This window comes from Fusarium mangiferae (assembly GCF_900044065.1).
Source record: "Fusarium mangiferae strain MRC7560 genome assembly, contig: FMAN_scaffold008, whole genome shotgun sequence".
Classification (NCBI taxonomy): domain Eukaryota; kingdom Fungi; phylum Ascomycota; class Sordariomycetes; order Hypocreales; family Nectriaceae; genus Fusarium; species Fusarium mangiferae.
In genome coordinates this window covers 788139-814425 of record NW_024573928.1, presented here as the reverse complement: position 1 = coordinate 814425, position 26287 = coordinate 788139, and the positions used below count along the sequence as shown (strand labels likewise).

At 50.0% G+C, this 26287-nt stretch overlaps 9 protein-coding genes across 9 annotated transcripts; 5 read left to right on the top strand and 4 right to left on the bottom strand.

Annotated features, from left to right (window-relative positions):
• Positions 1-138: 138 nt before the first annotated feature.
• FMAN_11227 (uncharacterized protein) lies at positions 139-2050 on the top strand (the record flags this gene model as incomplete). The annotated part of the gene is made up of 3 exons (XM_041834014.1): positions 139-278; positions 328-646; positions 698-2050. The coding sequence occupies 3 exons, from the start codon at positions 139-141 to the stop codon at positions 2048-2050; spliced, it is 1812 nt and encodes a 603-aa protein (XP_041684320.1).
• A 593-nt stretch (positions 2051-2643) lies between these two features.
• FMAN_11226 (uncharacterized protein) lies at positions 2644-3668 on the top strand (the record flags this gene model as incomplete). The annotated part of the gene is made up of 2 exons (XM_041834013.1): positions 2644-2794; positions 2842-3668. 2 exons carry the CDS (start codon positions 2644-2646, stop codon positions 3666-3668), a joined length of 978 nt encoding a protein of 325 aa, XP_041684319.1.
• Positions 3669-4557: 889 nt separating this feature from the next.
• On the top strand, positions 4558-6530 carry FMAN_11225 (uncharacterized protein; the record flags this gene model as incomplete). Its single annotated transcript, XM_041834012.1, has 9 exons — positions 4558-4658; positions 4710-4867; positions 4917-5021; positions 5068-5427; positions 5477-5665; positions 5712-5798; positions 5846-6068; positions 6118-6219; positions 6269-6530. 9 exons carry the CDS (start codon positions 4558-4560, stop codon positions 6528-6530), a joined length of 1587 nt encoding a protein of 528 aa, XP_041684318.1.
• A 37-nt stretch (positions 6531-6567) lies between these two features.
• FMAN_11224 (uncharacterized protein) lies at positions 6568-7761 on the bottom strand (the record flags this gene model as incomplete). Its single annotated transcript, XM_041834011.1, has 2 exons — positions 6568-7415; positions 7464-7761. The coding sequence occupies 2 exons, from the start codon at positions 7759-7761 to the stop codon at positions 6568-6570; spliced, it is 1146 nt and encodes a 381-aa protein (XP_041684317.1).
• A 1653-nt stretch (positions 7762-9414) lies between these two features.
• On the bottom strand, positions 9415-11112 carry FMAN_11223 (uncharacterized protein; the record flags this gene model as incomplete). The annotated part of the gene is made up of 4 exons (XM_041834010.1): positions 9415-9765; positions 9817-10566; positions 10637-10938; positions 10995-11112. 4 exons carry the CDS (start codon positions 11110-11112, stop codon positions 9415-9417), a joined length of 1521 nt encoding a protein of 506 aa, XP_041684316.1.
• A 1032-nt stretch (positions 11113-12144) lies between these two features.
• Positions 12145-13755, top strand: FMAN_11222 (uncharacterized protein; the record flags this gene model as incomplete). The annotated part of the gene is made up of 1 exon (XM_041834009.1): positions 12145-13755. The coding sequence occupies one exon, from the start codon at positions 12145-12147 to the stop codon at positions 13753-13755; it is 1611 nt and encodes a 536-aa protein (XP_041684315.1).
• Positions 13756-13803: 48 nt separating this feature from the next.
• On the bottom strand, positions 13804-15999 carry FMAN_11221 (related to DAL81-transcriptional activator for allantoin and GABA catabolic genes; the record flags this gene model as incomplete). Its single annotated transcript, XM_041834007.1, has 1 exon — positions 13804-15999. One exon carries the CDS (start codon positions 15997-15999, stop codon positions 13804-13806), a length of 2196 nt encoding a protein of 731 aa, XP_041684314.1.
• Positions 16000-20662: 4663 nt separating this feature from the next.
• FMAN_11220 (related to 5`-nucleotidase precursor) lies at positions 20663-22478 on the top strand (the record flags this gene model as incomplete). The annotated part of the gene is made up of 2 exons (XM_041834006.1): positions 20663-20783; positions 20833-22478. The coding sequence occupies 2 exons, from the start codon at positions 20663-20665 to the stop codon at positions 22476-22478; spliced, it is 1767 nt and encodes a 588-aa protein (XP_041684313.1).
• Positions 22479-23263: 785 nt separating this feature from the next.
• On the bottom strand, positions 23264-24956 carry FMAN_11219 (uncharacterized protein; the record flags this gene model as incomplete). Its single annotated transcript, XM_041834005.1, has 5 exons — positions 23264-23299; positions 23352-24203; positions 24253-24332; positions 24383-24629; positions 24687-24956. 5 exons carry the CDS (start codon positions 24954-24956, stop codon positions 23264-23266), a joined length of 1485 nt encoding a protein of 494 aa, XP_041684312.1.
• Between the last annotated feature and the right edge of the window lie 1331 nt (positions 24957-26287).

Below are 26287 nucleotides of genomic sequence, written 5' to 3'. Positions count from 1 at the left end.
TGTAAACGCAAACGGAGCTCTTCCGCGTCAGGTGACGGATTTAGGTTCCTCATCTTGCATTATACATCAACTTTAATTGACCTGATCAGCCATTATAGCAACACCGACCGTTTATAACTTCAGCAGCGAGACGTTATAATGGACATGAACAGTGGACGGCCTCTCATTCCTCGCCTTCCAAGCGGTGTATCTCCTCAAAACCACAGCCCATCAAATACAAGACCTGCGACCTCGGCGCGACGACAGATCCGCTCACGCGAGGGTTGTTTAACATGCAAGTATGTATAAACCAAACGTCAACAGACGCGGCATCTAATCAACTCGAAGGAGGAGAAAAGTCAAATGTGATGAGCAAAGACCACGATGCTCTCATTGCGAGAGACTGAATATGGAGTGCAAATGGCGACCCCAGCAACGATCGGGAGTTCAAAGGAGACAAGCGCCTTCCACAGAAATACCTGATCAATCTATCGAGCAGCACTTATCACCAAATTTCGACACATCACCGGGGAGCTCAGTATTCCAACCAGGAAACGCAGTTGATGAAGTTTTCGACTACGCAAGTTTCATGTGGGACTACGGTGATTTTTGGCAAAACGCTTCGCCAGAGACACATCAGAACCAGGGGCTGGAAACAAATATGTTGGTAAGATGGAACTATTGACTACATTCATGCGGGCGGTACTGACACGAAAAGGCGGCTCAATCGCAGATCACATTCCCAGACAGGACAGCATTTACGACACCACTTTCAGCGCCCTCACTGACACAGAGCAATGGTAGTCGGGACCAAGAAACTACGGATGGGAGTACTAAGTTGATGGAATTCTTCGCAAGCTCCGTCAACCCCCCTATTATCGCTGAAGTCGAGACTCAGAAGAAGTGGGTGTCCATGCGACAAGCTGTAGTCGAAATGGCAAGCATTTCTCCCATGGTACGACACGCGATCATGGCCTTCTCGAATTTACTTCTTTCTCGACGCGATGGAAATTGGACTATGAGCGACGAGGATCACTATCAGCGAGGCGTTACTGAGGTCGCGAGTCATGATGGCACTCCAATGTCGGAACACAGCCCTGCACGCGAATACCTTCTCGCAGCATTATTCTTTCTCAGCTATATCGATATCTTGGAGAGTCGTCTCGATGCTGCGCACTCAAATCTCAAGCGTGCATATATGCTCTTCCAAAGTAGTAATAAGCACGGCCTGACAGCAGTAGAAAAGCAGCTGCTTCTTTGGATTCGACTTCTCGATGGTCGGGCGGTAACGGCTGGTGGCTCTGGTCTTTTCCTCACCAAAGACGACGAAGTTCTTTTGGTAGAAGCATCGCCCGCGAGTTTCGATGGTGAGCTTGAAGAAGTTCCCAAAGATCCCACTGATGACATAGAGGACGTATTGTTTCAAGTGCTGTATCAGCCTGGCGTTGTGTTCTACCAAAAAGTCCAAAGCTTCATGGGGAGGATATCAAAGATAGACCCCTGGCATCGTTCTCGAGGGACGGTCGAAGACGAAATCGAAGTCATGAACATCGGTACAGTCATAGCGGCGGATTTGCGAACTCTATACGAACACCGTCCACCGTTGATGGACTTTGCTGTGGCAGGCAAGCTCAAGGAGCCTCATGTCTCGAAGCATCTAGCTTTTGTTATCACGCGAGCATTTCGAACGTACCTCTCGAACTATTACGCTAGCAAAGTCCACCTTCACCGCGTTGCCTACAAGAATCTTCCCCTGACGAAGGAGGCGTCTGAGGCATTAGACCAGATTCGAAATCTCGCTAGACAAATTGTGGCGGACTTAGACCCTGAGGATACTCTTCCCGTCAATATGCTATGGCCGCTGCTGATGTTAGGGGTTGAAGAGCAAGACGCCAACGAGAAGGCGTGGATAAAGACTCAAATTCTCAGAATGGAAAAGGTTGCTGGCAACGCGCGCATCACGGCGCAAGTATTGGAAGAGGTTCAAGCTCGACAAGATGCTGCCAAGACACGAATGGATATCCGGGCCGTGATGCATGCCGTTTTCAACTCATGCTTTGCCATTGTCTGAGTTATTTGAGACATGGTCGGCTTCTAACGGCTTGCTTTTTGGACGAGGACGGAACATCGCCAATGAATTACCACCAATGGTTGCTCACCAACCGTTCTGCAACTCCCTATCATTTAGTTAGCTTCGCATATGCATCCGACAGATCGGGACAAACTAGTTTCCATGGCTCATGCCACTAATATCATGCGACTTGGCATGGAGAGCTTCTCTTCTCTTGTTCTTCAACAGTTCGAGTTGACGCTCGGCTCGATGCCCCACCCACACTCGTCGAGCCGATCGGATGTGGCTGTCTCCAACTTCCCCGCATGATGCTAAAGTGGATGAGGCTGGGGATGGGTCTTAGCACTTGGACGAACCGACAAACCATCATGGTCATGAACTGCATCGATCCCCGCATGGGACGTGGCATGATACCCATGGATCCGATGGGGACAGAACGAATATCCCCACAATACCGGAGTGTGGAACAAAACCCTCTCCATTGTTCTTGAGACGATTGATCATCTTTGCTCTGATCTTGTTCTTCATTCTTCATTCCAACATCTTGTGACCTGAACCAGCAGTATCCCAACATCTAATCTCAATTATTCACAATGGGCTCAATCGCGACAACGAGCAAGTCATTCCCTGGCGGAATTCACGTTCCCTCTCTGACTTGGTTTGCCAATGATGCCAACCAAGAGATCGACTGGGATGTTCAGAAGAAGCACATCGAGTTCTTGATAAGCTCTGGCCTTGACGGAAGTATGTTCAGACGAATGAATCACATGAACCAAATTAACAAACTGCAGTCGTTATTGCTGGAACAAACGGAGAGGCCGTCACACTCTCAGCCGCCGAAAAGTCACAGCTCGTCCGAACCACTCGAGAGATCGCAGTCTCCCTTGGCCGTCCCGATATCACAATCACATTGGGCACTTCATCACAAACTACACGAGATGCCATCAATGAGACAAAGCTCGCCAAGGAAGCTGGCGCCGACTTTGTCCTCGTTCTCACTCCCAGCTACTTCCACTTTGCCATGACACAAGATGCCATCGTGGCTTTCTTCGAAGAGCTAGCCGAGGCGAGCCCTGTTCCCGTCGTCATCTACAACTTCCCTGGTGTTGTCGCTGGCCTTGACGTCAACTCAGAGATGCTCGAGCGCCTGGGTCAGCACCCCAACATTGTCGGCGTGAAGTTGACATGTGGTGGCATCGCAAAGGTTGCTCGCATAGCAGCTCAGTTTAAGCCCGAGGAGTTCTTTGCTCTTGCTGGACAGAGCGACTGGCTCGTTCCCGCTCTCTCTGTCGGAGGCACAGGCACCATCACCGGTGTGGCGAACTTGTATCCCAAGGCCTGTCTGCAGATCTACGATCTGTACAAGGCTGGTAAGACAAAGGAGGCTGAGGCTGCACAGCTTGAGTTGGCAAAGATGGAATGGGGATTTGCCAAGGGCGGTATCAACGGTACCAAGTGGGTTGTCGCTAAGCTCCGAGGATATCCTCTCGAGAGCTGCCATTGCAGACGGCCTTATCCCAAGTATAGCGATGAGAGTAAGCAGGAGTGGATTTACAAGGTTGTTGAGCCTCTGTCAGCTGTTGAGAAGGTTCTTGGCAAGAGGGCAGAGAATATCTAGAGAATGCTTTAGAAATGATGTAATGCGATATACGTAAAGGACATATAAAAGCAAGAATTCAAGAATATTCAAGTACATTTTCATATGAAGTTTCAATAGTATACCATCAGATCTCATACTCTACTACATCTAGTAGCCTTCTGGACCCCACAACAATAGGCACGGTATACAAACAGAACATTGCCATGGCAATTGCGAGTCTTGGTGTCATTGAGACTTGATATTTCGCGAATTCAACTATCTCATACACACATGATGCTCTTCGGCTCTTATTTTCTTCTGCCTATTCTCACTACCGGATCCTGTTCCGGATCAAAGGGTCGGAATGTTAGTCTAGTGTTCATCATGAACATTCCGCTATGAACCGAGCTGTGAGCCGGTTGTCAACCATCAGGCCATGGTCAATTCAGCTAAGAACCATTCTCTGACTGATAATGAATCTATTCCGGCATTAGTTTTCGCTCAAACATGGAACAAGGTCATATGATGCCTTGGAAAATTCGGTACATCCTTCGCCTAAATTACCAATCTTGTTAGCCAAGCATCCCCGCATGACCAAGGGACCAATCGCCTCTCGCCGTCGCATCGGCTCGCGTGTCGGATGCTTCTCCAAACAAAATCTCAACTGACTCATGATGAACTACTACAACCCCTGTCACTTCTTTATTCCTCATGCGAAACGAGTTGGAATGACCTCACCCTCGTCTTCTCCACACCCATCCCCGGATTATTATTCTGCTTTCCCCACGCCCCCCGGATTGACGATGGGATAAGCTATATATCCGAGGGGGCCTTCCTGTGGGGGATGAAGGATTTACATGCACATTACCTTTCATTGCGACTTGACTTTACAACCCAAGTAAACTTAAGAAGATCAAGATTAGACAACATGGGTGGCTTTCGCGCTGTGGAAGATAGGCCTACGCCAAAGGAGGTGTACAATTGGCGATTGTACACTGAGGCTGCCGTTATTGCTACGGGATCACTGCTGTAAGTTTACTCACTGAAACGAGAAGTCTGACTGAGTATTGACAATTATAGGTTCGGTTATGACTCTGCTTTTATCGGCACCACCATTGCTCGCGATAGCTTCAAGCGTGACTTCAACATCAAGCCCGAGGACTCGGCTGATATCTCGAGTAACATCACTGCTACCTTCCAAGCTGGAGCTTTCTTCGGTGCAATCATTTGCTTTTTGAGTATGTTTTCCATCTCCTGGACTACGGGCAATTGCTGACACATTTGAAGTTACTGAGAAGATTGGTCGCAAGTGGGCTCTCCAGGCCAACGTTGTTGTGTTCCTCATCGGTGCTATTCTCATGACTGCTGCCACTCATCAATTGTCTTATATCTGTAAGTCACTCTTCAACCCATCTCAGTCTCTTTCTAACATCTTCAGACGCCGGCCGCGCTCTCACCGGTATCGCATGCGGTGCCATCACCGCCACAGTCCCCAGCTACATCGCTGAGCTCTCCATCGTCTCCATCCGCGGTATTCTTACCGGTCTCTTCGAAGTCACATACCAAACCGGTTCTCTGATCGGCTTCTGGATCAACTATGGCATCAACCAGAACATGAACCCTTCCTCCGCTGCAGCATGGCGAGTCCCCATGGCTGTTCAGATCGCCCCTGCTGCTATCCTCTTCATTGGTGGCTTCTTCCTTCATGAGAGTCCGTTGTGGTTGATGCGCAAGAATCGTGAGGAGGATGCTACCAAGGCGCTTGAGAGTCTGCGACAGATTCCTCGTGATCACAAGTGTAAGTTTTATTCGCCTTGGGGAAGACCTTGGTGCTAATGTTGAGATAGATCTTCAGGAGGATCTTGATATGATCCGAAAGCGTCTTGCGGATGAAGCCTTCGTTGCTAGCAGGTTCGGTACCGGACCCTGGGCTCTTTTCCGAGGTGCTGTATCTGAACTTACCCGCAAGGGAATGCGAAACCGTGTTCTGCTTGTTTTCTGCTCTTTTGCTCTGCAGAACATGTCTGGTGCTGCTGGTAAGATGACCACCACATTCTACACAACACTGCTAACTATTAATAGCTATCAACTATTACTCACCCACTCTTTTCGGTTCTCTCGGTATTAGCGATGTTGCCCTCTACACTGGTATCTATGGTCTTGTCAAGGGTATGTTCAACTTCATCCGGTACTAAGCCCTTGCTGACTCTTTGCAGCCGTCGCATCTATCATCTTCTATGGTGCTCTCATTGACATGTGGGGACGACGTAACCCTACCATCATCTCATCTGCCATGTGCTCTGTCTGTCTCTGGATCGTCGGAGCTTATGTCAAGATTGGACATCCCGCTACTATCATTGCTGAGGGCAAGGAGCTTTCTCCTTCGACTGCCGCTGGTGGTAAGGCTGCTACCGCTATGATCATGATCTACTCTGTCTTGTAAGTCCTCCTCTTCGGTATGATCGATGCAATATGCTGACTCTTATAGCTGGTCCTTTGGTCTCAACGGTATCCCCTGGATCGTCTCAGCTGAGATCTTCCCTGGTGCTCTCCGAACCTTGACAGGTACATATGCAGCCTGTGTTCAATGGTAAGTCGTCTATACACTCCTCCTAAAGATCGATAACTAACAGCTACAGGCTCACCCAATTCGCCATCACCAAGGCTCTCCCCTACATCTTCAAGTCCTTCGGCTACGGAACATGGTTCTTCTTCGCATGCTGGATGATCACAGCCACCGTCTGGGCCTTCTTCTTTCTCCCCGAGACAAAGGGTAAGACCCTCGAAGAGATGGATGTTATGTTTGGCTACGTTCACGATCGCGCTCCAAGCGAGCAGGACGATATGGTCAAGACTGGTGCCAGATCCTCTGTGACTGAGCACAAGGAGGAAAATGTTTAAATGGGGGTGACCCAAGTATATATACTCTACTCGAAATCTAAACCAGGGGGACATCTCCCCCATTGGCAATAAATCCACAAGGACCGTTACTAATCGTCGTTCCCCTCCTGACATCCGGTGAAGTGATGAATGATGAATTGAAGTTGCTGTTGGGATTGCAGGAGTTTGCAATTACCAATTCGCAGCCGCCGGGGAAGTTGGACCAGATGCAGTTTCGGGTTTGATGGCATGCTACACAGCATTCATAAGCATTCCGTGCTGGAATTCCCACTTGGATCTGGTTCTGTGAACCGCCGTAGTTGATGTTCCAGATGAAATGTCCTTCGTTGGCTGAATTGATGAGATTATTCGCTTGACATGCAGCATATGTCGTCGCAGTAGCTAGAGTGGTGGTCGCAAAGAATGTCGTATTCCGATCAATAGGCCTCGTGGTCCAAGTCCAAGTCGAGGTAGTCGTCGCAGTAATGACATTCTCCACGGTCGCCATCACAGTTGTACGCTCAGTCCTCGTACTAGCAACGGTAGTAGTAACTGTCGTAGTGACAGTGAACACACTTACGCTCTGGGTCACAGTTATAGTAGGGAACGGCGGACGACATCCAGCTGGTGTAACGGTTTGAGTGGTCAGCGTGAAGATGGTAGTGTTGCAGACAACATCTCGGATATCTGGCCAGCATCTCTTTTCCAGGTCCGGTTTAGCAGTCGGTACTAACTTGTCACCGCCACGTTTGTTGCGGCGTCGAGGAACGTAGCCTGGTTCGGAGGCGATGGGGACGAAGCCTGATGTAGCAGGAATAGTTGAGGTGCGTCGAATGGTAGCTGTCAATGTCATGGTGCTTGTTGACGTGACAGTAGTAGTGGCTTCTTCTGTGTCGGTGGTGGTAGCTACACGTTGTCAGAATCATAGTCCTCTTGAGGGGGCTTTTGGCTCACCATTGATCGTGACAGTGGACGTCGCGGTGACACGCAGAGTAGAGACTACAGTCGAGTTGACAGTCCGAGTTACAGATACGGCTGAGGTAGTACCGAAAACAGAGACTGTCTCTGTAGGACAGATGGTTACGGTGCGGTTTAGCGTTAGTTGAATGGTGTTCGATATCGTAGTGGGCGGTGTAGGAGAAGCTGTAGGGAAGGGACCGCATCCTCGCTGAGTCACACATGTTCCTGTAGTGAATACATTTTGGGCAATTGCCACACCGATCAGGGTATAAATTAGTAGTAAGAGGTGCATCGTGATATCTTGTTCTGTTTAGGCTGACATGTTTGGGTTCCCAAGAGACAAGGAGAAAGGGGGCGATCTAAGAACGTTATAAGGAGAGTCCCTCCAACATTGACCCCCCCCCCCTCAATTCACGCTATTCATTTCATGTCTTCGAGTCATACAGATAAGTGATGATGCATGAGTGTTCACGATGGCGCCTTAATTTGCAACATGAAGCATGAGGCTTCGGTAATAAGGTCAATCGCTGTACAAGTAATCTTGTGCGCCTACTTTAGGTACAGGCTTGTTTAGTTTTTAGAACCTCAGTTCCTGGCAAATTTAATAAGGCTTCAAAAAGGCTAAGCATAGAATGTGATAGAGTTGTCGGATTGAAAGAAAATACATCCGTCTTACAGTTGAAGTCGCAGCCGCAATGTGGAGCGCCACACCCTACAAACAAGCCATATAGACCTCGAAAGGTGCTCCCATTGGATTATCAACTGCTTTTGAACTATTTACACTTCACGGCCTGAAAGGCTATCAACGCAGAGAAATAGCAGCGTGCATAGTCCATAGCTACGTGGCCATGAGGAATGATGCATCTCAAGCACTGCCAGCAGTGATGGACAATGAATATGTCACAACGTCAAAAGCACGAAAAAAGCCTTCCTTTGTTATGGCGGCGTTTCCGTACCTATTTTGGGTATCTTCAACCTCAGCACCGGTAAACCGTTGGTACCCCTGCCAAGAGAACAAAGAACAAAGAAGCGGCTCATTGCTGAGACAGGGATCTGAACTCTTACAATTGAAGCTGTTAGCTTGGTGTTTGTTTCATGTCTCAGGAACAGTCTAAAGAAAGAAACTGTGGCGTTGTTGAAGGTAGTAGGATTGCAGAACATATGAGCAGAATCGCTCATATATAGATGTATAACAATCACCTCTACATTCTTGTTCAAGAAGCAAGCACGAAAAGAAATACTGAAATTCAATCTCAATATTATTTATCAGGCGCAACGTCTCGTGATATGGAACGGGTCACGCACAACTATACCTCAGTTCCGCAATACCAACATCAGCACTCTCAGCGAACAATGCAGACGGTAGCCCCAACCTCGTTAACTCAACAAGGGTCCTACACTCCGTCATACACTGATAGGCCTTCAAATCCTATAACAGCATCCAATTATAATAGACAAACTCAAAATAACACACATTCACCATCGCCATACTCGACCATGGGGCGACAAGAAACATGGATGGGAAGCGTGGGCTTCACGGATCGCTTCACTAGAGACAGCATGGGTTATGGACGAGCAACACCAGACACAACCTTGGCTTATGAGCCTGAACCTTTGGAACCTCTTTTTGGCATGGCGCAGCCTTTGCCGCGACTACCAAGTCCCGATATTCAGCAACCTACAGCACGCTCAAGACATAGACGTGGAGATAAGACATGGTCTCGCAAGCAATCTCATTCAGGATACATTGAAGTGCCAAGGAGGGTTGTTCACAATGGGAAAGAGACTGTAGTCACGAAAACGATATATTACAATCGAAGCTATGGGGGGTATTGGCACAGTCGACCATAAGACAGCACAGAAACGTTTCGAGAAGTTATATTCATGACCAGCATATAGACAAAAGCGGGTATAGATCTCATAGACGCATAATTCATACTTTATTTCAGCGATTCGCTGTCTTTTCGTGTCCCTGTACCTCAACGAGGTTGACCTCATGACCTCTCTGGGCTTCAACGAACGGTTGCTTCTTCCAATGCCGTGCAGGGATACCGTCTCGGAAGAAGCCGTTTATCTCCTCCATACTGCGGCCCGTAACTTCGCCGACGCAGAAGTATACATAGGACAACGTGACGAAGCATAGACCTGTATACACGAAGCCTGTCTTGGGACCGAGGTTGGCGGAGTAGTAGAGGTAGGGTAGGGTGAAGACTGTAGCCCAGACCGTGACCCAGAAAGAAGCGACTGCGACGGCGTAGATTTTGTTTCGGTTTCTCCCAACAGCCATTTCAGAAGCCTAAGTAGAATGTATTAGAAGGAAGCTCTGGTGACAGGGTGAAACACTTACAATAGTCCAGCCAAGAGGACCCCAGGCAAAGTTGAATGCTACAATCTCAATAATCACAAAACTGATGATTACCTTCCCAACAGTTTCGCTCGGAGTTCCTCCAGGGATACCCAAGCACCCAACGACAAAGATAGACACAGTCATGATCCCAGTGGTGATGAGCAAGAGAGGTCGTCGCGGAATCTTGTTAGCCAGCAACACCGCCGCAAGAACGACAAAGACCTGAATGATGAACACGATAAGGGTCATAAGAAATGGATCTTTGAGTCCAATTGCTTTGGAGAAGATGGTGCCAAAGTAGTAGAACCATTGGATGCCGTTGATCTGCTGGGCGATCAGGGCGCCGGCGCTGTAGATCACTTTGCGACGTTCAATTGGATCTGTGATTAGTTGAATCCATGCGCTTTCAACTTCACTAGAACTTTCTTTTTCGAGATCTTCTTCGATATTCTGCATCACGGGTTTAGCGTCGTAGTGCTTGTCTTCGTGGTGAAGTAAGCGGAGAGATCGCATCGCTTTGTCATGATGCCCACGGCGGAGCAACCAGCGCGGCGATTCCGGAAGCCATGCAATTCCAAGAAATAGAATCAATGGGAAGATGAGTTGAAATCCAATTGGAAATCGGTATGCAAAACTCGTGTCGTTGTGGATCACACTCCTGTTGATACCAGCAGCAATGATCTGTGAGACAGACAAAACGAGCTGCCAGCACATGAGAAGGGGACTTCTCAGAGACTCGGGCGCTATTTCCTACAAGTAGCCAAACGATCAATAACTAAGGCCAATCGTACATGATCAATCGGAGAATTTAAAAACTTACTCCCATGTACAGAGGCGAAGTTACGGAAAAGGTTCCCACCCCAAACCCGGACACGGCTCTACCGGCGGTGATAAGAGCACGGCTCGAAGTCGTCGATAGCTGCATTACAACACCAACAACCACGGCAACGGAGCCGGTGAAGAGCGAGCCCTTTCGGCCGAATAGATCGTTCAACGGCGCTGCTAACAACGATCCCACTAACTCGCCCACATTGATCATGCTCGTCATGACAGCTAGGTTCTGGGGCGAGATGTGGAATTCGCCATCGTCACCCCGCGTTCCAAAGTCGCGAACAAAGACATCTTGACAGTCAGCTCAGCTATACGAGGAATACTTTCTACGACTGAAAGAGACATACCGAGAGTCGAAACTCCGGTAAAGTATACGCCCTCGTAACCGTACAGACAGGCTCCAAGGGCAGCGAAGCCGCAGCACAGCCAGACGTAGGGATACTTGACGACAAAGCTTTTCGGCATGTTTCTTTTTTCTCCGCGGGATGGATGGCCGCGCGTTAAAGTCGAGTTTACAGGGCTGAAGGGGAGGGGGTAGGGAGGGAGGTTTGACCACTTCGTTTCTCTTCAGCGGTAACGGCTTCTGGGTCTAGCTCTGTTTTGGAATAAGATATGGTATGGGGAAGAAGTTATCGGTGATACCGTGCAAGTGGATACGATGATATTAAAACAGTCGATGGATGGGAGTTCAAGTTAACGTTACAGCTGTGACAAGGCTCAGGATACAGGGCCAAGCCTCAGCGTGAGGAATGGTATCACGAGTTGCTTGCTCACTCATTCACTCACGCACTCGATCACTCAGTAACTTCCCATCTCTCAAGCCCCCTTTTCTCTGCTCAACAGTCCCATTGCTTCTGGAACCTTGCTCCGAGCTCGCTTAGAAGAAGCTCCCCCCAAGGCCCAAGGCTCTCCGACGATTGGGCTCAGATAGAAACCCAAGCTAACCCGTCAAAAGCTAGGATCATCGAAATAAAGTTTCACCCGAGTCATGAGGCTTTGCCTGTTGAGGAAGCGCCGCGCCATCTTGATGCCGGGGCTTTTCTCAAAAGGGACCATTCGGGAAACGTGGGTGCGAAAAAAACAGGAGCACGGTTGCATTCTGTGATTATCATTCTTTTTTTAAACCAAGAGGCTCATTCCAATTCACTCTTTTTCCTCCCACTTTCCCACTCTTTCCTTGCGAGGAAGACGCCTTGACCATCAGGGCCGTCGATGGAGTCTTGAAGGGTGAAAGCTTCGACCATTCGGCTGCTGTAGTGTAGGTAGGTAGGTAGGTAGGTAGAGCTATCACTCCCTAACCCAAGGCAAGGCAAGGCAAGGCAAGGCAAGGTACCATTGGATTGAGAACGCCAAGAAAGGTTGTCTCCGAAATGGATATAATTAGACGTTGCTTCACTTTATTTCGTTCGCAGTCAACTAACAGACAGCTCCAACCTGGATAATCATACTACCAACACCACCAAATCCTGTACAGCACTCGCTCTCAACACCACGACTATGCGATCAATACTCCCTGTCCCAACTCCACCTCCCGAATCATGTCCCTACTCTCGCGAATCACACTACCAAGCTTCCGCCGATGTCATTCCTCTGCTCATTGACGATACATACCACGTCTTCCACCTCAACACCCCGCCAGCCACAAAGCACCATCCAGAGCGTCTAAGAGCAACATGGTCGCGGCTCCGATCAACAAATCTTATCGAATGGGAGCGTGATCCAGAACCTGTCTTGTCGCCTGGTGATGACTCAAGCTCCGATCCAGATGCCGATGGTGCTTGGACGGGATGTGCAGTGCTTGATCTAGATCAACACATGAACATCTTTTACACGGGGTATAACCTGTCGCAAAATGGTCGACAGACGATACTTCGGGCCAAAGCAAAAGATCTCCACGGTACGAGGTTTGAGAAAGATGCTGCACCAGTCACAATTCATCCCGAAGGACTCGATAAGTATGAGGACATTGACTTTCGAGATCCCTTTGTCTTTTATAACCGTTCCGAAGGTCGATATTGGATGCTTGTAGCTACCCGACTAGCCAATGGCCCGTATTGGAGTCGCGGATGCATCGCATTGTTAACATCCCCGGATCTCGAAGCCTGGACCGTTGCGCCTGAACCTCTATACGCCCCCAACGACGTCTTTTGCCCCGAGTGTCCAGAGATATTCACACTGCCCAACGGAAAGTGGTATCTTGTGTACTCGCGCTTCCACGCCCCGAACGCAGGAACAGTATATCGCATCGCTGACACACCATACGGGCCATTCCGCGTGCCAAGAGACGGATCTCATGGCCGGCTCGACGGTCGCCGTTGGTACGCAGCCAAGTCATGCCCTAAAGCGGGAGATCCCGACAAGAGGATCAGCTTTGGCTGGATTGGAGACTACGCCGACGATGAGAAGAAGTGGCTCTGGGGAGGTGATCTTGGTGTCACTAGAGTTATGTGGGCAGACACAAACGCCTGTCTGCGCATTGATGCCTCTCAAGAGTTTAGGAGTTACATATGGCGATGCTCCAAGCCTGTCTCGCCGAGCAATGCTGCTCCGAGCTTATATCTCTGCTCCCTCGGCACAACAGCGACTCATTTCCCTGAGCTGGGCTCTGCGGAGTGGAAGAAGGATCTCATGGTAGACTTCAAAGTCGCAGCTTGTGATGCACATACTTTTGGCGTAATGCTTCAGACCGACAGCTCAGGTAAAGGCCACCGTCTCCAGTTTAACCCGCAGGGAAACGGCTTCTTCTCCGTCGCCCTCATCACCGACTTTCCACCCCTCGACGACTTCTGGGCAGACCAGTACCGCATTTACATCCCCCGACCTGTCGACGGTCCCGAGTTAGTACGACACGATAACGTCAGTCTCGTCGATGGAGTCTTCCTCTTTTTGAGGGGTCAGCTCGTCGAGGTCTTCTGCGGAGGACGCGCGCTGAGTTTCCGACTACCTATACCGCCCAACTGGGCCAGCGGCGAGCGAGACGGTGTGCGCAGATTGGGGTGGTTTGTGGAAGATGGAATGGTTGATTTAGTTGATATTAATATGCGGCATTCGAAGGGTTGCAAAGACAACTCAGTCGAGTCTGACAATGGCCTCGAAGATGCCGACTAATTTCTTCTATTTACCTTTCCGCCGCATTCCTTCTCATTCGCGGCCCCTTCATCCAAGATCTCTCTGCGGCATCATAGGATTTGGCTGAATGACCAAACCGCTGAGGAGATCATAAGGCCCCGACGCGCCCGCAGCGAGATCCCAGTCGCCAAAATCAGTATATTCATAAACATCAGCACCATAATTGCCCATCATCGGGCTAACTTTATCATTAAGCGGCTCGTTCAGATTAACCGCGAGAGAATGCTCCAGCCCGCGCAATATAGCCCCCTCCAGTCGATTAACGGCATATTGCATCGGTTGATGGCTTTTGCTCATCATGCGAAGGTTCCAGAGATACGAGTTCAAGGTTTCCTGCCAGAAATGTCGCTCCTGCGATGATAACGAGGTGACGAGAAGTAATGTGGTGAAGGACCCGAGGAGCGAGAAGAGGTAGGGTGACGTGAAGTACCAGAACGCCTCGAGATGATCAGGTCGCAAGCTTATGACAAAAGATATGGCGCTCTGAGCTGTCTGCAGCGCAATCTGTCGAATGCTGGAGAGGACTCGATCGTCCGAGCATCGCGGTGGGAGTGCTGTAGAGCGTATTAAGCGGCGCAGCAGGGTCATTACGACGCCGTAGTAGGAGAAGTGCAGGTATCCGTGGAAGCATAGCTTGCGCTGGTAAATAACGTTCATCTGCAGTGTCGGCGGAATGCTATGGTACCAATTCGTCAACATCTCGAAGAGCGGCCGGGCTTTTTCCCACAGAATAACTGTGTCTTGCTCACGACAGGTCCGCGCTGTGTAGAAGTTGGAGTAGACAACGGATAGAATCTGCGTCAACCGCACCATCTGTATAAACTGCGTCATACCAGTCGCAGCAATAGACCTCCGATCATCGTCAGAGCCAGAAACAGAAACAGAACTAGAAACCGATCCAGAAGCGGACGCCGAGGCTGCGTGGCCTTCGCTGTCGAAATCAGAAAAATCGCCCGGTGTAAGATCGCCCACTGTCCAGTCATCGTCGTGAATATGCACAGGACGTCCGTAAGCCAATGCGGTCCAGCGATCCTGCATGAATAGCGCCCAGCTGAGCCGCTTGCGAACATTTCTCTCCCATTGCGGAATAGTCCAGTTGCTCGCATCAAGGTGAAGCCCAAGACATTGGCCGATCGCAAGCGCCTGGCAGGTGAGTCCCCATTGGAACGTGTGGTCCGGGTTGAGGGGGTCCTCGGGCTGGCACTGCAGCAAGAGGAGGGCGGCCTGGATGGAACTGAGCTTTGGGCGGTGATAAGATGCTGGTATGGCAGACCGTAGCATCCTGCGGAGGAGGGCGGCGTCAGGGGGGTTTCTGATGGAGAGCTCAGGGTCGTAGGTCCACCAGCGAATGGCGGACAGGTAGATGGCTCCGAGGAGGGCGGCGGGAATGCGTCGGTATGACTGGCTGTAGGCAAGGGTAAAGGGGTCCTTGGAGAGGATGGGATAGCATGGTTGTACGTGTCTCCAGAAGAGCTCAACGAGACTTGGGCCGTGGGGACGAACACAGCTCTCGATAGCGTCAACCTGGGAAAATGTCGGATCGCCTTCAACTGCTTTTTCGTCACGAGCCATGTGAAATGTCAAGGGATACTCCTGACCGTCATCTCTCTCCAGCACGCGTCGAATAGCATGCGTGTCGAGGCTAAACTCGTGAGTCTGAGGATCGTAGGGTCGATGTCGCATTAGTATAGGTTCCATATCGCTCCCAAGACCATAAAGCTCTGCAAACCGCGTGGACGAGCATCCCATAGTGCGGTCCAGGGGACCAAGCTCAGGGACCATGACAGAGGGCGGAGCGAGAGGAATGCCGCTATCAGCAGAAGCCCTGGTCTCAGCAGGAGATAAAAATGCCTGGACCGAGGGGACAGAGTGAACAGACTGGACATCGTCTCGCGACGCTTTCCGGCTCTGGCTCATGCTCCGCGCTGACGTCTGGCTCTGGTCCTCATGGCCGACATCGTCCTGATGTTGCAGGGAGATTGTTGTATTTGAGTTTAGGCCGGAAATACCACTACTGCCACTACCGCTGGCGACCTGGCGCTCCGGAGGATCATGCTGAAAAGTACACGGCGTGGCTCTCAGCTGGCAGTGGACGCAGTTATCGTCGCCGTCCTTTGTAACGCAGCGAGTCTTGCGCTTCCGACAGGCGTCACAGGGACGAAGACTGCGACGCTGTCGCTTGCGGGCGTTGTTCTGATAATCCTGGGGTGTGATGATTTCCATTTGTCGAGGACGAAGGGTGAAGTTCTGCCATGTCCTGGTTGGAGAAGACGAAGAAGCTAAGAAGTAGAGGTGAAGTGAAGTGAAGTGAAGTGAAGTGAAGTGTTGTAAGTTGTAAGTAAGCTTCTCTCTCTCTATCTCGGTGTTAAGAACCTAGAATCCACTCCCCGCTTGTACTTATTTCCCTGTCGTGTCCGTGTCTCAAGCTATTGCAGAGGTCTTGGGTCTTGGTATGGTCTTACGCAAGGCAGGGGAAAAAAAGAGGATTACATATACAACAAACAGGAACAATAGTAAGAGAGAAAAAACAACACACAACTACCGATCTTCGGTCCTTGCTTACTCGGCTCTTGGCCCTCGAACAAGCTCTCTTGGCACGAGGCTGTGTCGATAGACGAGTGGCATTGAACACTACTGCCAGAGTTGTATGTATGTACAGTGAACTCGGCTCTAACGGTTTTGTTGCAGGATGGTGGTGGTGATGATCGTTTAATACAAGACAAGACAAGTTCGTCAGCCTCAAAGTCAAGTTTCAGCTCAGGATCAGGGTTTCTGACACAGACGACGCTGAATCAGCCTGTTTCTCTCAGATGTCTCTTTTTCGTTTTTCTCTTGTTTATTACTTTTACGGTAGTTGTCTTGAGTGGCTGTTTCTTGTTTCATTGAATGGCTTTTTGGCTGCCACGCGCCATTTTAAGCAGATGACGGCGGTGGAGGAAAAGAGTGTAGTAGGTAGGTCACGGCCACGGCCACGGCCACTTCGCTCGTGTTGTATCCCTGTCTGCAAGGTTTGGAACGGGACAAGCTGGTTGACCTGTCGCCTGTCGCCCGGGGCCTGGGCTTGCTGGGCTGCGTGTCTCTCCCCGTCTGCAGCAAATAAAATAGAGTTGGGCCCGTCTTTCTGGCCCATGCAACGCCCTCCCTGTGGCTTGCCCACTAAGAAGGGGATCAAAGACAAAAGACCATGGCAGGCATGGAACCTGGCGCTGCTCCCTCGTGCCCAAGAAACAAGACCGGCGCCGTCTCCTTTCTTTAGGTTAGTTAGCACTCGCTGGAACTCAGAAACTGACTTTTTGCTTTTTGTGCACCAGTTCCGTGGGCTCGGGAGTTGGGGTATGCCCAATGGTCGTTAGTGGTGGTGAAGTGGCAGTGGTAGTCTAGGGGGGCGCAGGTGCCGTTGCCGCCGAGTCTTGGCAAGAGGGCGACCCTGAAAGTCTGATTTGATTACTTTCCTTGGCTTTTGATGACGTAGAATAAAGGGATTCTTCCCTTTGGTCCCTTTCGGATTCAACCGTCATGACCTCATTCTCCCAGAGCCTCTCAAGCCTCTCAAGCCTCTGTCTGTCAACATCGCAAATGTCAGATACGCAGACAAAATCCTAGATAGAGTTGTATTGCCAAGATTCATACCACTTCGCCTCTCAGCCCGACAATCGTGGTCTATGCGTGGCTTATGTAGTATCATGCCAAGAGCCTGCATCCGCACGAATGGGCCAAGCTATAACAAGAAATTCAAAAGAGAAATTCAAATCTTGCAGATCATTTTTCCCTCATCCATATGCTTGCTACTGAACCCTTGACCGCACATCAGTGGGCTCGGGCTTATCTCGACCCTGGGGCCTGGGAACTGGCATGCAACCAAACCTAAACCGCAAATATTATCGCAATATCCATACTCCCAACAACGCTATTTCCACAAGCCCTTTTTTCACTGTCCCTAATTAATTGAAACTAAGACCAACCACTTGAACTCACGCCATTCTGACATCTAACGCTTACCCTTTTCCATGCCAGTTTCTCTTGAAACAAGTTCTAGTACCCAGTCTCGACCACCCTCAGGCCATTCGGCCAAGCTTGACTAGGTCAGATCTTGGAGTGCAGCACACTCAATCGGCATGTGTTTGATTAGTTCCCTTGGAGCAGCCTGTACAATGCGCTGAAATGGTCACGTACTCCATCTTCGGGCTTATAATTGCCATAGTGGCGTTTCGATTGCCCCCAACTCCCGGCTGAAGGATGAATTCCTTGTCGATTCTTTCGAAGATCTTTGAGGCTGTGGTCGATAAGTGTCACCAATGCAGACTCACAGTGATCACAGCCAACCGCAGAAGCAACTCCAGCCACTGTCATCACGCAGTTACATCAGCCAGTGATGCTAAGGAACTCACGATTCGATAGCTCACTGGCCAAGCCCTCGTGAAGATCGATGCAGCAACATATCAACGAGCAAATAGCGATTCTCCTGCCTTATTCCTACCCACATCCCCGTTGAAAACCACCTCAGCGAATCGGTATTAACCCAGCTGCATACATCACCAGCACAGACCCTTAAACTACTCTACCGTTATGTTGATCCAACTTCAAAAGAACCCTCGTCACTAGCCTCATCAAGTTAGGGAGAAGCCGTTTGGTCTGTCACATCTCAGGCCAGCAAATACATGTGCAACGGCTCTGGGGGGACCTGTGATCGAAGGAAGAGTGCAGCCGCCCGGGTGCCTTTTTCCCGTTTTTCTTAACAGCTTGCGCGCCGTTCCGTGGTAATCTGCGGCTAAAGGGCTCGTGATCACCCTCGCTCGGACGTTTGGTTATTTCAACTAATCCTGCAGCATGGCTGAGGCGCCGTCTTGGCTAGGGGACAGGGACAGAGGTGGTTTTTGAAAGGTTAACTTGCTAACGGTTCTTGCTGTATGCCTATCTCTTGGCAGGCGAAATGAATTCATTCCATGTGATCACTCTGTTGTGGAGTTACTGTCAAAGAGCTATCTTGAAGTTCGTATTCTTGGATTTGCTCTCGAATACTGACTATTTTAGATCTCCTACTTAGCTGGTTTACCAGATATGTGTCTTGAACCATAAGTAGACGGTCCTTGAGGGCTGCAGATGCAATATTGGACATTTTGACTTTGTTGACATGCCTAAGGACCCTGTATTCAGAGTGCTCTAGGCAACAAGGAATATGCCCGCTTGAAATTTCGGTGATATTCCGCCGCTGTGAAACCTCGGCATTACTTTTGAGGTCCAGTCTCTGGGCTTCTGTTTCCCTTCGTATACTTGTTAGCAGTTTTCAGATACAAAGTGCTTTTCATCATGAGGATAATCTCCACGAAGTTGCCGATAAGCGGACGATGAACAGGGGTATTCTACTAAGTCGTCGATCACAAGAGGCCTCCTTCTTATTAATAGAGCACGGGAATAAGTGATCGACTGAGTGACGTGGAGATCTTTACAATAGTGTCAAGTTCTCGATGATCTTTTCAAAGGATTATGGTACCTACTGACGAGCCCATGATGTTGATGGAGCTGGTACAGGGTAAGCATCTTCGAGAAACGACGGTGGTCAGCCACAACTCTACTAGGGCTCTACGCCATCCGCTAACTCACCGAAGCGCACTGGTGGGCTTCTAGCCTAACCGCCCCAACACTACGAAAGCCGACATATATCGGGAATTTACACGAGTTGCATGAAGTTTTGATATGTACAAACGCCTCTTTTTCTTTTTATATAGACCATCGTGACGTGCTGAGTCGTGTAGTTGCGCCGGCGAAAAGCTCTGTTAGCGCACCCAGTTTCTTCCTAGACCTCCACTACCCGAGACACCAGCGAAGGAAGCACTGCAAACTTATGCTGGTAAATGGATACCAACGACGATAGCATCGAATATCGGACGAATAACTAGAACCTAGCGTCGATAAACGACGGGCATATTGCTCCGGAGGCCGCCTAAAGAGCAGAGGATAGTAATCAACATATCGATCTTCTCACAAGTCAATTCAGCGCATTGACTGGCTTGATCAGCATTTTTACTAGCGATGTTGTGCAGCATAGAGACTAGACCAGAATAGGCATCTCGATATTTCATCCCAGGGCGTGACATGGATGGAGGAAAGTGTATCGAGGAGCTAATTGGCAAGATATGTTGGGTCGCTGAAATGGGCAATTCATCAAAGGCAAAGGCCCGAAAAGCCTGTGGCGATTCGATTAGCACATCCAGCGAGCGAGTGATTGCTCACATCAAAGTCCGCGAATGTCGGAGGCGAAGACGGCGTTAGCCATGGGGGGTTTTAAGCTTAAAGACTAAAAACTGAACCGCCCCCAGAATATCAACCAAGATGATCAATCCTCAATGATCCACGACCGAGTCAGGCTGTGAAGCAGGAAATGTAACCCACCTGTCATTTACTGCGTTACAGGGAGGTTTATCAGCTGAATGATAGATAACACGCTTGATTGACAGATAATTAGCCTTCCTGCTCACGGGCGAGTTACCTCTCCAAAACCGTTTGACCGACGCTATAGAGCCAAACCTTGCCCATGAGCATCTGTCGGACAAACCCGCCCAAGAACCTATTCTTATCATGGCGAACTCCGTCTTGGCTGATACAGACAATCTATAGCCTCTACACGTTTCTACATAGTGATAGATAATATGATAGCTACACTATAGCTGACAAGGAAGGAGAAGGAGATTGAGTGAAGATATTCCCTCGGCTGGCCACTCACGTTGCCCACGTGTGTCTTGGCGATCCTTTCTCATGGAACCTTTGCGCGACCCCAAGTCTTTGATCGGCCGGGGCCGTTGTCGAAATAAAGAGGGCGACGGGCCTGTTTTCTCATGATGCTGAATTTGTCCATGTTCACCTCTTCTCTGCGCGTAAGGTCAATATCATGAAGTCGTCAATTACTCTGGGTGCCATCGCTTTGGCGGGCCTGGTCTCTGCTGAGGATGTCCTGTACAGCAAGCGATTGAATAAGCGATTCGTCGACGATGATGGGCACTATAACATCTGTATGTGATCAATTGTCTTCTGGGCGGTTCAATTGACTGATTTACGTAGCTTTCTTTCACGTCAACGACGTCCACGCGCATCTCGACGAATTCGCAAAGTCGGGCACTGACTGCGTGGATCCCAAGAAGGGCTGCTTCGGTGGTTACGCGCGCATAAAGCACACAGTCGATGGGCTTCGAAAAGATCATCCCGATAACCTGTGGCTCAATGCAGGCGATGAGTTCCAAGGCACGCTGTTCTACTCGTTCTACGGTCCGTCCAAGATTGCCGAGAACCTCAACACCTTGAAGTTCGATGCCATGACGCTTGGTAACCATGAGTGGGATGGCGGTGACGAGGAGCTTGGCGAGTTTCTCCAGAACCTGACGTTCCCCGTCGTCTCGTGCAATGTCAAGAGTGAATACGAGGGACTGAACAAGACGATCAAGAATTACCAGATCTTCAAGGAGCATGACCTGGCTGTTATCGGCGTCACTACTGACACCACGCCTGGCATCTCCAAAGTCGGAAACAAGACTACCTTCCTTGACCCCATCACTGAAGTGCAAAAGTCTATCTGGGAGATTCGAAACAAGACTGACATCAACCGCATTGTCGCTCTCACTCACATTGGCTACGATGTCGACAAGGAACTTGCCGCAAAGACCGAGGGTCTGTCCCTCATCATCGGCGGTCACAGCCACACTCTTCTTGGCGACATGGAAAAGGCAGAGGGTGATTATCCCACGATAGTCAAGGACATCAACGGAGACGAAGTCTTTATTGTCACTGCCTACCGATGGGGTGAATATCTCGGCTCAATCGATCTAACTTTCGACAAGGACGGCAAAGCCCTCGAATACCACGGTGCTCCTATCCACCTCACCAACCAGACCGAGATGGACAAGGCTCTCAACAAGACTATTAAGGGGTGGCGCGCTCCTTTTGAGGAGTTCGCTGCTGAGGTTGTCGGAAACACAAAGGCTGAGCTTGACCAGTCAACTTGCCAACAGGGAGACTGTCTTCTCGGCCAAGTCATGGCTGACGCAATGCTCGAGTACCGTCTTAACCAGAACCGCAACGACGACGACAAGCCCGCTTTTGCATTCATCAACGCCGGCGGAGTTCGCGCCACCATCGACGAGGGAAACATCACCCGCGGTGAAGTACTCACTTCGTTCCCCTTCGGCAACGCAATCGTGGAGCTCACTTTCACCGGCGCTGAGCTCAAGGAAGTTTTCGAAGGTGCAGTAACAGGCGTTAACCAAAAGAACAAGAAGGAAATCACATCGTGGTTCCAGGTTTCAAAGGGTCTTAAGATCGAGTACAACCCCGACAACAAGAACGGCTCCAAGCTCGTCAACGCAACTCTCAACGGTGAAGCTTTCGAGGATAAGACAAAGTATCGCGTCGTCACTCTCGATTTCCTTGCTGGAGGAGGTGACAACTTCTTCAGTATCGATGCTAAGAACCTGGCTACTCTCGATTCACAGGATGAGGTTCTCATTGGGTATCTTGATGCGCATAACCCTCTTGATCCTAAACTGGAGGAGCGTGTTGTCGAGACAAATGCCACGAGCAGTGAGGATGCTGAGCAGGGTGAGGCGAAGGGCAAGGGCGGAAGCGCAGGAGGAGATGGGAATGCGGCTAGCGGTGTTCACGCCTCGATCGTGAGTGCTGTGTTCGGTGTCGCGATGGTTCTGTTCATGATGTAAATGGTAGAAATGCAATTTGTATATATAGATGACTTACAGTAGACTAATCAATAGTCTTTTGGTAATTTGTTCCAGCTGATCAACAGTGGTTTGACCTATATGTCAGTAGTTTTACCAGGTATAATCACATCATCCTCCAATGTTCAAGCCCGCACACGCAGGAATGTCTCATAGTTCATTTGCATCTCATCCCCATTCCCAGAGAACAAATAACCCTCCTCCAACCAGTCTATCTCCCTCCTCTCAAGACGAGTTTTAACCACCAACAAAATGATAAACACAACTGGAACCAAAAGCCACAGTACAAGCAGCACCGCAAGAATACCCAGGTATACCGGGATAGCGTATTCAGGATGACCCATGTTCGCGACGAGGAACAATAACTTCTAGTATGGGAGTAACGTCATGGTGGGCAAAGCTGGGTTTTTGTGCAAATTGGTGAAAGGAGACAAGCCCTTTGTTCGACGGCGGTGGGAGGCCAAGTGTTCGGGTGGGAGTGCACATTGTGCGATGGTCACTGCCATGAACAAGAGACACGGCGTTGTCAAAGAGTAACACTATCCAGATTATGACTTGGGAGGACGAACACTTTGTGATGTGACAAGGAGGGCTTTGTCTCTTGCGAACATGTCACCGAGATGAGTGTGAGATTGATCAGGTCAAGCTGTTTGAAAGACAAGAGACGTGGAAAATGGACGTTATTAGGCTAGACTGAAACAAATACATAGAAACAGAACAACCTCATCCTGGCATTTGACATTCATTCATTCATGTATCCACCCATCTTAGTAAGTATAGCGGAAATCGGCAGAAGCGCCCTCCTGGAATATTTGTCAGTGATATTGTCATGTCAGCACGAGGGGGCTTACTCACATCATGGGCCTCCAACACCTTCTCACCCCGATCGGCCTTGGCATTCTGCCTCTTGAAATCCAAGTCACAAAGACAGACGAGGATGACCGTGACGAGACAGCAGGCGATGCAAGCCCACATACCAGGCTTGTACCCCGTGAGCTTGTCCTTCTCACGGAACACCAGACTGCCCGCAATACCGCCAAAACCGCCAAAGCCGACGAGAGTAGCGCTGCAGAAAGCTCGCTTCCACTGGCCGCGGATGTTGTTGGCCTGGAAGGACATGGCAGTTGGGATGTTGCTGTTGGCACCGGCGGTGACGAGGAAGACACCGAAGTAGCGGACGTTGGCACTCTCGGCCCAGCCCATGATGGGGAGTCCGATGAGGCACAGAAGCATGTTGAAGAGGATCATGGGGCCTCGGACGTGATACTTGTCGCCGACCCAGCCAGTTGCGAACATGACGATACCAGCAAAGGCATAAGGAGGCGCAACGAGACACTGAGCTGCTCCGACGCTGAAACCCATGTTTCCGACGAGGATGATGGGGAGGGTGTAAGCAAGGGCGTAGCTGATGGTGGTGGTATCGAAGAAGATCATAGCATAGGCCCAAACCTTCCAGTCGGCACCGCCTCGAAGGAACTTGCTGAGCTGGAAGGGAGGGATTTCGGTGTCACCACGATCACGGCGGATACGATCAACGACCCATTGGCGCTCACGAATACCGAGGAACGACCATGTCTTGCGCTTGGAGTCGGGGAAGTCGACGAGGAGCCAGTATCCAGCAATACCGAGGGCGATTGTGAGAGTACCTTCGATGATGAAAATCCAGCGCCAGCCAGTGAGATTCTCTCGACCGTTGAGTTGCATGAGCTACAGTGCGTGAGTAAGAGTGAGACGTGGATTCGGGGATGAGACGTACACCATAGGCGAGAATACCAGAGAAAGCAGAAGCGACGCAACCAAGAAGATAGAACACAGAGTATCGCTTTCCAACCTCATCTATGGTCTTTTATTAGTGCTGATTTGCCTGAGGCAGTCAAGATACTCACATCGAGTGTACCATGTGCTGAGAAGATAGACACAGCTGGGGAAGAAACCAGCCTCGAAGAAACCAAGAACCGCTCGGAGAGCTGCAAGCTGAGGGAACTTCTTGACGAATCCCATGCCAACCATGACAGCACCCCACATCATAGTGATGAGAGCCAGATGAATACGGGGACCGACTTTGCGGATGAGGACAGTCGATGGTGGCTGGAAGATGACGTAGGGGATGAAGAAGACCAAGTTGGCGATGTTCTACCACCATTGTCAGTTTAAATTTCAGTCCCCCAGAATGAAGAGAACAAGACTTACGTATCGGAAGCCAGTGAGCTGCAGCTCAACACTCATGCCCGCAATGTTGGCAGCACTCATATTGGTTCGATCCATAAGCGAAACACAATACATGGCACCAACAGTCACGACGAGTCGACGGTCAATCCGTCGAATGATGCTGCGCTGCTCCTCCTGCGTGAAGCCATGGTCGTGATCGATCTCAGAGCTGACCTTGCTAGGAGCCTGATCGAGATGATTGAACTCGGCCTGCTTCTCGACGCCGTCGTCACCATTGGTTGTTCGATCCATGGTTGGTTGCGTAGATCTGAAGAGTGGTGATGAAGTTCAGGTCTGGGTGAGAGTAGGTTAAAAAAAAAAGGAGGAGGGAAAAAGAAGAAGTAGAAGTTCCTGTTACACAGTTTCCAGGAGGAGAAAAAGTGCTGGGCAGTGGCCCCCTTTTGAGAAAGAGAGGAAAAAAGGTGGACTTGACAGTGCAGAATGTGAGAGAAAACCAGGTTCAGGCTCTGGTTCCACGGAAGATGCAAGCTATTCTCTGCTTGTCTTACCCCCGAGTCTTTTCTTTCTGTGTCTCGCTGCTGTTTTTGTCTCCAGTTTATTTCTGGTCTTTTCGTCCACGATCATCGCCCTCTTATATATACGCATTTTCTCCCCTTCCCCTCCCCCATTCTATGGGGTTATACATCTCGATATCGAACCAATCCTAACGAACCTCGGGTGGCGGTCAATGCCAAGCAGAAAGTCACATAAAGAGCACACCCCTTGGTCTTGGCCTTGTGTCTTTGGGAACAGAGCTTGTTCGACTCGTTTACGCCAGCTTCCCCCGCAAGATCTACCGTCGCTTGCTCCACCAAGAAATCTGGGGTGTGGGCATGGGAAAAGACGACTTTGCGGGGTAGGTAGGCAGGCTGGGTATTGCGGTATAGCTGCTACGCCCGGAGGATTGCCTGTTTTGGGGCGAGATGCGATGGAGGGCTTGTCATTGAGGGTCCCCCCAGTGCATCATCAGCAGGACAAGAAAGATTGAGAGGGCTTGCCATAGTACGGTCTTGGCTGTTTGTGCGGTAGCCCGTTTTCAGGTCAAGTGTGATTGAGTTTTACAGGCTCCCTTGTCTTTGGGAAAACGGAGAAATTTGGGAATTAAAGTGTGTGGTCTTTGGCTGTGGAATTGGATCGTTACACTGCCGCCTTGTGTGTTGCATGGGTTGAGCCTCGAAGCGAGCATTGGCAATGGATCCATTCTTTGCATTATCATGTAGCATTGACGAGTGACCAACGTAACTCGACTCATCTGGTATACATAAGTACGCTGTCCTACTATTGACAGTATTGCTAGGAAACACAAAGAGGTCGGACCATCGCTCTCTCACTTACACCAGCAAGGCTCCCCTCCCTACCTTACCGCAAGCCACACCTCCTTTTTAAAATCAGATAGAGTAAATCGTGTCCTGGCCAGTCTAATTCCGTCGCCGATACCTAAAACAACACCTTAACTTAATTATTCTCCTCTCCGTCTTCTTTTCCCTTCGAGACACACTCGATTCAACGCTACTCAGTCCTCCCCCGCGTTCTCCCCCACCCCCGCATCGACTCTCACCTCCCGAACCAATAACGGCTCATAG